General features: G+C 42.4%; 1 protein-coding gene across 2 annotated transcripts in view; it reads right to left on the bottom strand.

The window, feature by feature from the left end:
- Erich3 (glutamate rich 3) overlaps positions 1-12229 on the bottom strand; it is a 117183-nt gene that overhangs the window by 72802 nt on the left and 32152 nt on the right. For both annotated transcript variants that reach the window (XM_037207246.1, XM_028882937.2), the window contains exons 2-5: positions 9509-9602; positions 6980-7105; positions 1961-2032; positions 122-250 (exon numbers count right to left, since the gene is read on the bottom strand). In XM_037207246.1, coding sequence (XP_037063141.1) covers positions 122-250; positions 1961-2032; positions 6980-7105; positions 9509-9602 — 421 coding nt within the window. The remainder of the gene's footprint in view (positions 1-121; positions 251-1960; positions 2033-6979; positions 7106-9508; positions 9603-12229) is intronic.

Here is a 12229-nt window from a genome sequence, read left to right as displayed (position 1 = left end):
CTTTGACGATGTTTTCAAGTCTATTGGGTTGTGCAGACATGCTTCCCAGAGAGCCTTCTTTCTGAGATTAATGAGAAATCATAAATTAATTAGCTGGGACAGAGTGCTTAATAGGGCTTACCAGTGTTAATGGACTAGAACGTCCTTCCTCAGCCAGAACGCTACAGCCACGGTTAGTCTTTGGACCAGCTGGAGGATGGGGAGTCAGAATGGGCATGTTATCTTCAATAAATCGTCTTGTGTGCTCTCCCTATAATGAGAAAATAAATTTATTAAATTGATATATAGATGATCATGATGGGGTTAGCTTAGCACCTGACACACATTCATACTATGAGATCAAAACCCTCCCCACTAAGAATGCTATTCTCTGTCCTGGCATGGAAGTTAGCCAAGGCTTTTATGGCCCTGTTGGGGGCTATGTGTGTAGTGACTGGCAGAAAACAGAATCTTCTCCAGCTGCACACAAAGGAATCACTCTGAGTCCTCTCTACCTCAATGATAATGTGTTGGACCACTACAAAGTGCCAAATGTACTTCACTACTGTGACCAGCAGAGACTACCAGAAAAGATTAATTTTTTATATAAGAACCATAATTCAATAATGCCTTGAAGCAAAAGTTTGCCTATGAAATAGAAGGAACCTAAACCATGCCTTCGCATTACAAAGACTAAGTGAGCTCTGACAATCCTGATAGAGGCGTCAGATGGGAGGAACTGGAGTGTTGCAGCACTCTCCCAACAACTGGTCTTCCCGTCTACCTGTGTCCCTCATCTGCTACTGCGCAGGACAGATGAGTTGAAGACATGAAGCCCACCCTGCTTCAGGCACTGCAGCTCAGTATTTCCAGCCATTGCATTCACAATTAAATTAAATAAAACAGATAAATTACAGAACCTGTAACAGTCCACAATTCGAGGCATGGCCAGCCAAGCCAAATGAATCTGGAGCACCCCAGTTCTCCTGATGCCTGAGAAGGGACCTATGTCCTATCATTCAAAACTTTAGTAGCATCCCAGCATTCAGGAGGCAGAGCCAGGCAGATCTCTGTGAGTTCTGGGCTACAGAGTGAGTTCCAGGAAAGGAGAAAAGCTACACAGAGAAACTCTGTCTCAAAAAAAAAAAAAAAAAAAAACTTTAGTAACAAGATTAGCCTTTAACCCTAATAAAAAATAAATTTGAGTCCATCAACCCAGATAGGAAAATTTTAGTCTTACAGGACAGGTTGCCCTATGAATGCTTTTACAAATACTTATTAGTTTGTGAAATATGTTTTAGGTTCCACATTTGTAATACCACAGAAATTTAAGAACAAGCAGCTCATGATTTCAAATAGCTCAAGAAATCAAATAAATCTGCCATCCTAAACTGAAACATGCCTAATTGAATCTCTCATCTCCTGATTCAAGTTGATGTATTTTGTAAGTTCACTGCAAAGAACAAAAATAGAGAACAACCAAGGGCTTTAAAAATACCTAGCACAAAACGTCTTAGATCTGATGGCACTTTCTTCTACTAAGGAAGCTCATTCCCACCATAATTTTCAAGGGTGACATTCGAGTGAAAATGTGTGATTGCATAATTCTTCCAATGTTTTATTTTTCTTCACACTGGAACATTACCATCTCTTTTCATTTCTTAAGATACATGAATATCCTTTGGCCTCTGCCACAAAAAAAAAAAAAAAAAAAAAAAAAAAAAAAAAAAAAAAAAAAAAAGCCACAAAAGCCAGATTTCAAATTTGGCTATTTTTAATTTCATCTTGGAAAGTTTTTTCAATGTTAAAATGCATTTCTCAGGAGCAGGGCTTGTGTTATCAGCATCTATATTGATGACACTTGAAACCTAGGCTCAGTAGAACCATTTGCTTGACCTCGGCTATGTGTGCTGACCAAAAGTAGGTGCCTCTGGACTGGGGTTGGGATCATAAAGTGTTATTAAAAGGTAAAAGAGTTTACCTTCAGCCTCTGAGTCCGCTCTTTCCTAGCTAAGGTATCCAGTTTCCTTTTTATTTCCAGCTGGTGATCGCGCTGTGGAGAACAGAACCATTCTAGTTAGAGCCAAGAATATCTTAGAGGAAAATAATCCCAATGGAGGCAGCTTTGTTTTCAATAACCCCTCTTGTCCTTTAGATGAAGAAGAACCACCTGCCTGAGTGTGCAGGTGGGAATATCAATTGCCTCCACTCTGGGAAAGCCTATTACAAACACATCTTAGCTAAAAGGATCCATGCCCTTTAACCAGAAACTTCGTTCCTAATCTGAAGAGGAAAACTGAGTAATGACTTTTAAGTGTTTTGCACAGAAAGATACTATTTGAAAGTGGCCCCACCCCTTTTTTTCTTTGAAGAAAAAGTGCAAAGTGATATAAAATTTGAAAATATGGTAAAATGTTTAGCACATCCATGTGCTGGAACAGAATGTAATCATTAAAATAAGGTTCCTAAAGACTTTGATTGATTTTTAATGGAAAATGAAAATAACACAGGAAGAAGCAAGATGCAGAAGTGCATAGAAATCTAGTAACGGATAGAGCCAGTTTGTGGAGGGGACCTCTGTAGTGAGGAGGTCATTCCTATGTATTCCTAATTCCCAGGACTAGGGATAGCAAAAACACAGGCAGACTCACAGCTCTCTGCCCTGGTCTCACTTCCTGTTTCCTGTTCTGATTGCCACAAACCCACGTCCCTGTCACAGTGTATCATGATGTTTAGTTTTATTTGTATTCATGTGTCTGTGGACATATGTGGATGGGGCTTCTTGGAGCTGGAGTTACGGGCAGTCCTGTGCTGCCCGGAAGGGATGCTGGGAACTCCTGTGCTCCTCTGCAAGAGCAGCCAGTGCTCCTAGCTGCTGAGCCATAGCTGAAATCCCACTGTGTTTTGTGGAATTTGTTTGGTTTTTGAGAGATTTGGAATATTGCTCAGGATGACCTGGAACTTGCTATACTGCCCATGCTGGCTTCAGAATTGTGGCAACCCTCCTACAGAGGCCTCCTGAGTTTACACTGACATTACATCCATATGCTACCTCACTTGGCCGAATCATGATTTTATTGTTATGTAAATATGACTAGAAGATACTAAAAAGAAATGTACATTAATAGTAGTCATCTTTGAAAGTAGAAATTTCATGCAATTATTTTGCTTTATATTTCCTCTGTGTTTTCCAATTATTTTAATATAATAGTTGGTGATTAAAAAATATACTTCCTATTAAAATCATCTGCTTCCAGTTAGACTTGAATTCAGCCCATGGTTTTTGTTGCTGTTGTCTCATTGTTCCTTTGGGAACCCTTCTCTCTGGTCTTGGTCCCTGCTGATTCAATCCCTCCATCCTGGGTGTCATCAATCATCTCCTGATGCTTCTCATCCCTCCAGCTCCTGCTCTGATCTTTCCCCTACTCAGCAACAAACTCTCTTACATTTCCTATCAACCTGTTTCCAAGGTCCGTTTGTCCCCAACTCCTCCTCACCATGGCTGACACTCCCTCCCCAAGCCCTCCAGTGCCTTTGTTTTCTGGGTCCCATCACCACTGGAGCCATTCTGCAGCTTGTGAGCTTGTGAGGCCCTGGCCTCCAGGACAGCATCCTAGCAGGCCTGTTTGTCACATGTCATAGGCTTCTAGTCCCACACTCCTACCCCTTCCTCTCTTGAGTTCCTCCTTCAGTCTCTAATGTTTTCTCCACCTTCCCGGCTCCTGAGACAATGACTTTTCTCTAGAGGTCTCTCCTTCTCTACTGTCTCTGTCAGCTGCCTATCCCACACACTCTGCTGCTGTTGGCTGCACCCTTTCACAACAGATTCCTAACTGACCTCTCACCTCCAATCTTTCCAGCACATTAACCCATCCTCCACAACTCCAGCAGCAGTATCTCTAAAGGCTCTGCTCATTCATTTCACTCCCATGCTGAAAAAACATCTCATGGTCTCATCACCTACATTGCAACCTGCCTTGGGAATTCAAGACTTCCAGAAATAAAGCTCCAACTTATCAGATAATGTCACTTCCTACTGTGGGATGGTCTGTATGTCAAATTACTCTGATTGGTCAATAAATAAAACACTGATTGGCCAGTGGCTAGGCAGGAAGTATAGGCAGGACTAACCGAGAGGAGAAAAGAAAGAACAGGAAGGCAGAAGGAGTCACTGCCAGCCGCTGCCATGACAAGCACCATGTGAAGACTCCGGTAAGCCACAAGCCATGTGGCAAGGTATAGATTTATGGAAATGGGTTAATTTAAGCTATAAAAAACAGTTAGCAAGAAGCCTGCCATGGCCATACAATTTGTAAGCAATATAAGTCTCTGTGTTTACTTGGTTGGGTCTGAGCGGCTGTGGGACTGGCAGGTGACAGAGATTTGTCCTGACTGTGGGCAAGGCAGGAAAACTCTAGCTACAACCTCCTCCTGCCAAACTGCCCCCTGCACAGTCTTTTGGCTTCCTTTCCATTCAAGGTATCCTGCATATGACTGTCCCCCCTCTCTGGAATTGCTCTCCTGAGAGCCTGACTTTCTCTTCAAGGTGTGCTCCCCAGCAGCAGCACCTTGCTCTGACGCCCTCCGGGTGCCCCCTCCTTTGCGGGTGGAATGTTGCCACTTCCCTCTTCTGTGCAATTGCTGTACAGTATTTCAATAAACAGTGTCTTGCAGCCACAAAAAGAGTCCCATCTTGGCACACAGCGAATCTGCTACTGTAGGTTGCATAGGTGAATGCATGAACACCCACAACAATATTGGGGAAAACTGGAGCAGTCTCAATTAAATGGGAAGCACTATGGCAGCTTGGAGACAATCCTGGTAGTTCTAGTATCTTAACAGTCTAGGTGTGTCTTCTGAAACACAGAAGTAGAATTGATTTCACTGTTTTTCAGATTTGTACATATCTGCAGACTGTACTGATTAAACAATCCTAATCTAAACAAGCAGTGTCCTCTGAATGCTGAAACCTTTAAGCATAAACACCATGCTTACAATGTTTTCCAGTTTGGAGCACCTCATATTTCTTTTTTTTTTTTTTAACTGCATGTGGGTTTGTGTGTGTGGAACATGTAGTATATGGATTGAATGCCTTAGGTGTTCATGCAGAGACCAGAGGAAGACACTCAGCAACCTGCTCTATCATCCTCAATGTTATTCCCTCAGGACAGGGTCTCTCACTCAACCTGGTAGTAGGCTGGCAGCCAGCAAAACCCAGCAGGCTTTTTTCTCTGGGATGGGATTATAGGCATGGGTGTGACCACACCTGGTATTTTTATATAGATGCTGAGGATTTAAACTCAGGTCTGTGTAGTAAATGTTCTCACCCTTTGAACTCTCTTCCCAGCCCCATGTTTTAAATTAGAGAAGGTCAAATTCCATACTATAATTATATATTCTTTTAAACACAACTTATATGTTATACATGAGACTTGTCGGACAGTATCTGTACAGTTCCTCTGTGTCATGCCACTATGGAGGGCCCCAAAACAGCTTGACCACACAGCAGCCATGACAGGCTTAGGAGCCTAGACACAGCTTCTGTGACAGGCTTACTGGCAGGCAACACCCAGATCCAGGAAAACCCTTAAGCTGATACCACCCAGGGATTCACCCAGGGGTGAGGAAGTACCTGACATCCCAAACATTCCAACCATTAGATAAGGTGGCCAGATGTCCTTGAGTCTAGCACACACCTATTTTTTTGTTTTACAGATACAACTGTCAGCCAATCAGGGCTCTGGACCCTAGAAATGCTTTCACCCCAACCTCTGCTATGATTAAAAAAAAAACAAAAACAAAAAAAACCTCTGCCCCACCTGAGCTCAGGGCTCTCTGCTCTCGCCGCTGTGTTGGACAGACAGAGGGACCAAGCTCTGGAGCTTGAAATAAAGGCTCTTTGCTTTTACATGTGGGATTCGGTCTCCGTGGTGGTCTTTGGGGTCCCTGCAATTGATCTGGGCATAACACACCAAACTGTCAGGACCTGGGCTGACGTGGAACACAGCACTGCTAAAGTTAACAGCTAGGTAGGGATTAATTTAATGCCATACTATTATTTTTTAGCCGAATTGTGCCATTCCCACCAGTACTTTTGTAATCAGCAAATTTGGGGCTGTCAACAATGAGTCTATGTAATTCCTGGACATGAGCTGAGGTGAAAAATGAGTTCCTAAGTCAGCAGAAACCGTATGTGGGCAATAAACATCGTAAGTGAATATTGATGTAATGATACATTCAATACAATAATAAATATTTTCACTGGTGCTAAACTTGTTGCTGGTTTACTGATAGTTATACATTTGTTCATAAATGTTACTGTACCCACAGGTCAAGAGCTTTCCAAGGCAGCTTCTCTGATTTACTGCTGTATGGTATGGTCGAGCCAAGAGTGGCACCCTTTTGCAGAGACTAAAATGGTGCCTGACAATTGAAACCACAGTTTTGTGGAGCAAGGCTGCACTAATTTCTCAGGTTAGCTACATAGCCCACTAAAAGTGCAATGTCAGATTCCACAAAACGTGTTGACGCTGAGACTGTAAATCGTGCTGACCAATGTGTCCTAAAGTAGGAGGGACGCCAGATGTCTCCATGCCTACTCCGTGAAACTTAACATACGGCTGAGCTACGGGCCTTAAAAGAATAACAGATCCGAGAGAATTCATGGCAGTGGAATTACTGATATTTAAACAGATGTCACTTTTTTTAGCGAATGGAAATTAAGGTACAGATGGTGAGGGCTGGGTAGCCATTGTGGATTCAAAGAATCTACATTTAGAAAATTAAATATCACAAACTTTATAATCATGTCCATATTTCTTCTGAACTAAAAAGGAGGGGAACTTGAGTCTCTGGGATCCTGACTACTTAGGAAGTCAGACAGTATTCCCCAAGTCTCTTGTCCACTTCCTTTTGCATGAAGTTGAGGAAGAATTCTCCAACCATTAGTCAGTACTGAAGAGTGACCAGTCCATCATAAAAGGGCAAGAAACACCCTCACCTCCATATCAAGGACCTTGTGGAAGATGGCCTGGGCTAAGCACTCCCGGATGTATTTTTTGTGATCCTGCTTCATGGTGTTTACTTTGTACTCCTTTTCAGAAAGTATCCTCCCACTTCTAGTGATCTGTGGCGAATAAATAAAAATGGTGAATGGATAAATAAAATACATACGGAAACACAAAATAGGAAAATATGTTGTTAGGTACCAAAAAAGAGAAGGTAGGGAGGGAAGAAGGAGAGAGAGAGAGAGAGAGAGAGAGAGAGAGAGAGAGAGAGAGAGAGAGAGAGAGAGAGAGAGAGAAGAGAGAAGTGGCCTTTTCAAAGCCTAAAGGAGAATACCATTGTCCCTAATGAACTTCCATTTTTAATGAATATTTCATCAGGCAGATAGGAGAAAGGAAGTCTCACGTACCTGTCAATGTGAAAACACACACAGGTGGTACACTTGACGTTTAAAACAAGGTTTTCATTAGAGTAACAATTTCCCAGTGATGGAACCCAGGTGTTCTTTTCATTCTCTGAAAGCACCCTGGAGAGGGGAGGTGCTGCCAGGAAGGAGCACACAGGAGCAGCAGACTGCAGCTTGCCGGAAACACCAGCAGGGGTAAGGCAGGCAAGCGGCAGAGAAAGCCTTTGGTTTGTCTTGAGAAATAATTGGTTTCATTACTGTTTGCTCCCTGCTTTTTCTTCCTGCACTTCCCAGGCCAGAATGTAATTTAAATTTGCAATGGTTTAGAATTTTATGGTTTATGTAGGAGTAGGGATGCACAGCTTTCGATACAGTCACAGCGAAGTCACTGTGTCCCTGGAGCAGTGCTTCCTTTGACTCCTCCTTTGGGTGTCTTTGCTGTTGTCCTCTGATCTCTCCTGTAAAGGAGGCTGCTACCCTTCTGGCTGTTTGCTTCACTTTCCACTTCCCCTCCCCCTGTCCCCCTCAAGTTTAAATGCAAGCCGCCTTTACAGTCTCTCTCTTTAAAAGTTTTATTTTTTATTATATGCCAGTGTGTGCCTATGTGCATGTGAGTGTGGGTACCTGCAGAGGCCACAGGTGTCACGTGTCCTGGAGCTGAAGTTGCAGGCACTTGTGAACTGCTCAGTGTGGGTGCTCAGAGCAGAACTCAGGTACATGCTCTTAACCACGGAGACATCTTTCCAGTCCCGCATTTGTATTCTTAATTTCCTTCTTAATCTTTTAGCTGTAATATTTATATTATTGTTGCAGCATATTACTTCAGATAACCCACTTGCCGCATCTAGAATGTGCTGGCTACAGGATCTCATGTCCCTGGGAAGTGTCTAATGTTAGGCCATCCTGACTGCTATCCCCTTTCCGGCAGCAGCTGGATATGTCTCTGTCACCTCTTCTTTGGGATTTTGTCAGACAGGAAGCTCCTATAGATCCACAGTGCTTACACTTGAGTGAGGGGGACATGAATCACCCAGAGGTCTGGGGCCTGGGGCTTCATACTTACATTTTCTAAGTAATTTCCATGCAGTGTGAACCTGCAGGTTGCAGGGATGTTGCTGGATCCATTGATCTCGAGAAAGGGCCATGCCTTCCTTATTTGAGTTACCGGGCTCTTAACAAGTGTTCCTTGCGTGTTTGGAGATGGTGTTAAGTAAACTTTGCCCTGCTAGCATCATGGCAGCAGTGATCCTAGTCACCAGTGATTACAGGGTGACTCATTGCACGCCCCTAACCGTAATAGCCATCCTGAGGGACAGGCGGCATTGTGTTCATTTCACAATTGAGGAAGTTGGGCTGCAAGGGGTGTGAGTGGTTGTCTTGTTCCTGGCTGAGACAGATTTCAGCTGACCCTTCTGATAATAATGCCCCAAGAGGCATTTCTCTCTCCAGCTCCACCCAGCTAGTGCCAAGCACACAAACAACAATTAGAAACACAATACGGTTTTTTCAACACCAAGACAACACTGTACTTTAAGAAAGCAAACAGCCAACACTGTCGAGAACCACACCCCTTTCCTTTCAAAGGAAAGCCATAGGATTTTTTGAGATAAATTTTCCACCTTCCACACATTTAAAGGAACAGAAATTGCATCGGAAGAACTGCTTTGAGGCTGATGGAAGGCACATCACAGGAAAATGAAAGTTAACACACACATACAAGAGGAAGCAAACTCTTCGTGTTTGCCACACCGTATTCTATGAGTACTAAAAACAATATTTTTCCTGGAACAGTAAGGTCTTCTCTGCCCTTGCTCTTTAACAGTGTCTGGTTCATAGAATGTGTACTGAATAAATGAATAAATAAGCAAATCAACCACGCTGTTGAAATCTCACAGGGACCTTTCTTTAATAATTTATGTTTCCTTAGTAGCCATTGTAACCTCTCTTCTTTTGTTTAGTAAGAGCCCCAAATAAATAAATCAGAAGTTTAAAAGGAAGTAATTTTTCTAAATTAGTATGGAAAAAAAGATGTCACAGACTCAAAGGAAATCTGAAGAAAGGTAGGAAATGTTCAGACTTAATTGAATAAGAAGGTGGGCAGAACTCAAGCAGTCTTACCAGCCCCGATCTTAGGAGGTGCCGCCTGATCCTGGTATTGTTAAAATACCCAGCCAGGTGTTTATCTGTGAGGCTGTTATAAGTGGCAAGTAATCTGAAACAAAGAAGAGAAGCCATTAAAGTCTTAGGAGGGTTGCTTGATGACCAAGGCCATTCTTGGCAACACTGCCTAACCCAGCAATACATTTGTAGACAAGTGTAACAGCAGCTGAGAGCCTGTTTGCTCCTTATGATAAGAAGCAGTAAACAGTCGTGGTTGGGTTAGACAGGGGTGAAAGCCAGACATGAACAATTGAATGTCAGTGAAAGGCCAAAGACAGAAATGCCCCCAATCTCAGGAGACGAAGCCATCTCAGAGAGAACCCAGCAGTCGAGGCCGACAGCAAAGCAACCTCTTCAGCACACCCCTCCTGTGCACCCTGCACTCAGATGCCTCACACCCCTGCTCCCACCTGTCAGGAGCAGGGGACTGCGGACAGGGCTCCTCCTCAGAAGGCATTCCCTAGTGTGCCGTGTCCGTGTGACCCACACTTCACAGCGGGGAAATCCCTGGTTACATTTCCCATTCCATAATTCTCATTTCTCCCTCTCCAGCATTGGCTCTGAAGTCAACACCCTGCCTGATGTGTGCTGTGATCCCGAGCAGTAATGTGCTGAGAAAATTAGGACATTATTTCCAATTGATTTAAAATCCTGGCTTTTAGCTGACCATTTTTGATTTGTTGACTTACTCATATTTATCTAGAAATTTCATTCATCTCTATTACAAAAACTTTAATGTATAAATTATCATAGATTTTTAGGATGTTTTATTTTAAAACTTAAAGGAAACAAGATGTAGTGGCACACATCTGAAATCCCAGCACTCCACTTGATACACAGAAGCAGGAGGATTTCAGTTATAGACCAGCCTGGCCTGTACAATAAGACTCTGTCAACTTAGAACACTGAATTTTTGGCTACATATTATACCTTAATACATGCTTAAGTTCAGTCTATGATTTAGGGTTGGAAACTGGAAACTAGTCTTTATTTATTATTTGTTTGTTTGTTTGTTTATTTTACATCCTGGCTGCAGTTTGCCCCCTCTCCTCTCCTCTCCTCCCAATTTTCCTCCTTCCCCCTCCCAGTTCCCACTCCCAATCCACTCCTCCTCCAGGAAAATACTCTTTTAACCTTCTTATTATGCACCTTAGAAAATGTGCATATATATATATATATATGTATATATATATATATATATATATATAACATGCAGACACTTATATATGTATAGACACAGCAAGCAAGCCTCACCACAGCCCAGACCTAAAAAATTTCATACAAAAAAGATTTGCACCCTGAACTCTTGATGACAACAGCTGGCTTTTAACTTCTTCTGAGACTAGAGTAGGGACTCGTCTTACAGTCTGGAGAGAATGCTAGCAGCAATTTTATTTTGCTGGTTGCAAGACCTTAATTATGTGGAGATTAAATTGGTGACCTTTTCCTGTCTCTTTTCTCCTTAACAACCCATTGCAGAAAAGTTTCATGCTGCCAAATGGTCAGGAAAGTTTAATTTTGTCCACAAAAGAGACTGAAAAGCAGTAACAAAGCCACGAAGCCAAGGTACCACATGAAGGCTGCAGACATGAGCAAAGGCAGAAACTATTATTTCCCTGGGTTTATGTAAAAAGACAACCCAAGAGTCTCATGGAGGCACACACAAAACCAGCCTCGGATGCTACTTTGAAGACTTCTTTTAAATGAACTGTCTTGGTGTCCTACAGTTCATCAAAGGTTTCCTGTCTCCGAAAGGTCAGCCTTCTATCCCTTACCCTTTCTGAATCTCAGAATCTCTTTTCAGCTCTTCATTTCCAAAGGTGAGCAGGTGCCTCTCCTGCCTAACAATCACGATTGCACAGTTCACAGATTCTTAAGATAAATCATTACAGGAATATCATATACAGTCTTTTGTCTGTCTTGCAGATCCAAGCTTAAAAAAAATAAAAATCAATACTTTTGGAATAGCTAGGATGTTGAAATCCTGATTAAATGAAGTGACGTTAAAAATTGGGAAGACAAGAGCCTCAGTCTCACCATTGAACAAAAAGCCCTTCTTTTGATTCAGGCTCTGTAACTTTTTAAATATTTAGGTCCTAATAGCAATGCCCAGTCAACTTTTGTACCACCTAATTATAATCCTCCTCTGTTCTCCTCTCTCCTTCCAGAGGAATATGTGTGCAGGATTCCCCACCCTTAGCCCCACAAGATAGAGGAGTATGTGTGCAGGATATCCTACCCTAGTCCACTGATGCTGGAAGAGTGCATATGCATGATGCCTCCCCTCACCAGTCCCACTGAGGATGAAGGAGAGCAAGCTGGAAACTTTCATACTCATCTGCTTTCTCTTTATTCTGATTTAAAGGAAAATGTGGGTCCCTGGTTGGGATTTTATGTGTAAAATAACTCCTTCCACAACTGGTATCACATGTCACACACAAACAGTTGTGATAACTTGGCAGACACATCACATCCACCAGGCTCACCAAACATTAGTGATTGCTTTTTCCAGACAATGACTGAATATGTTTATATTTAAGGTATTTAAGCCAGAACCATAAATTAATAAATTAGTTGATAATAAGAAATTTTATCAAGTAAATTATGTGCATCTAGTGCAATGGTCAATTTTCAATACTTAAAAATATCAGCCTCATTCTGACCATCAAGCCTCCTTTT

The sequence above is a fragment of the Peromyscus leucopus genome, chromosome 6, assembly GCF_004664715.2.
Source record: "Peromyscus leucopus breed LL Stock chromosome 6, UCI_PerLeu_2.1, whole genome shotgun sequence".
NCBI lineage: Eukaryota > Metazoa > Chordata > Mammalia > Rodentia > Cricetidae > Peromyscus > Peromyscus leucopus.
The sequence above is the reverse complement of the archived record's forward strand: the minus strand, read 5'-3'. Positions and strand labels throughout refer to the sequence as shown.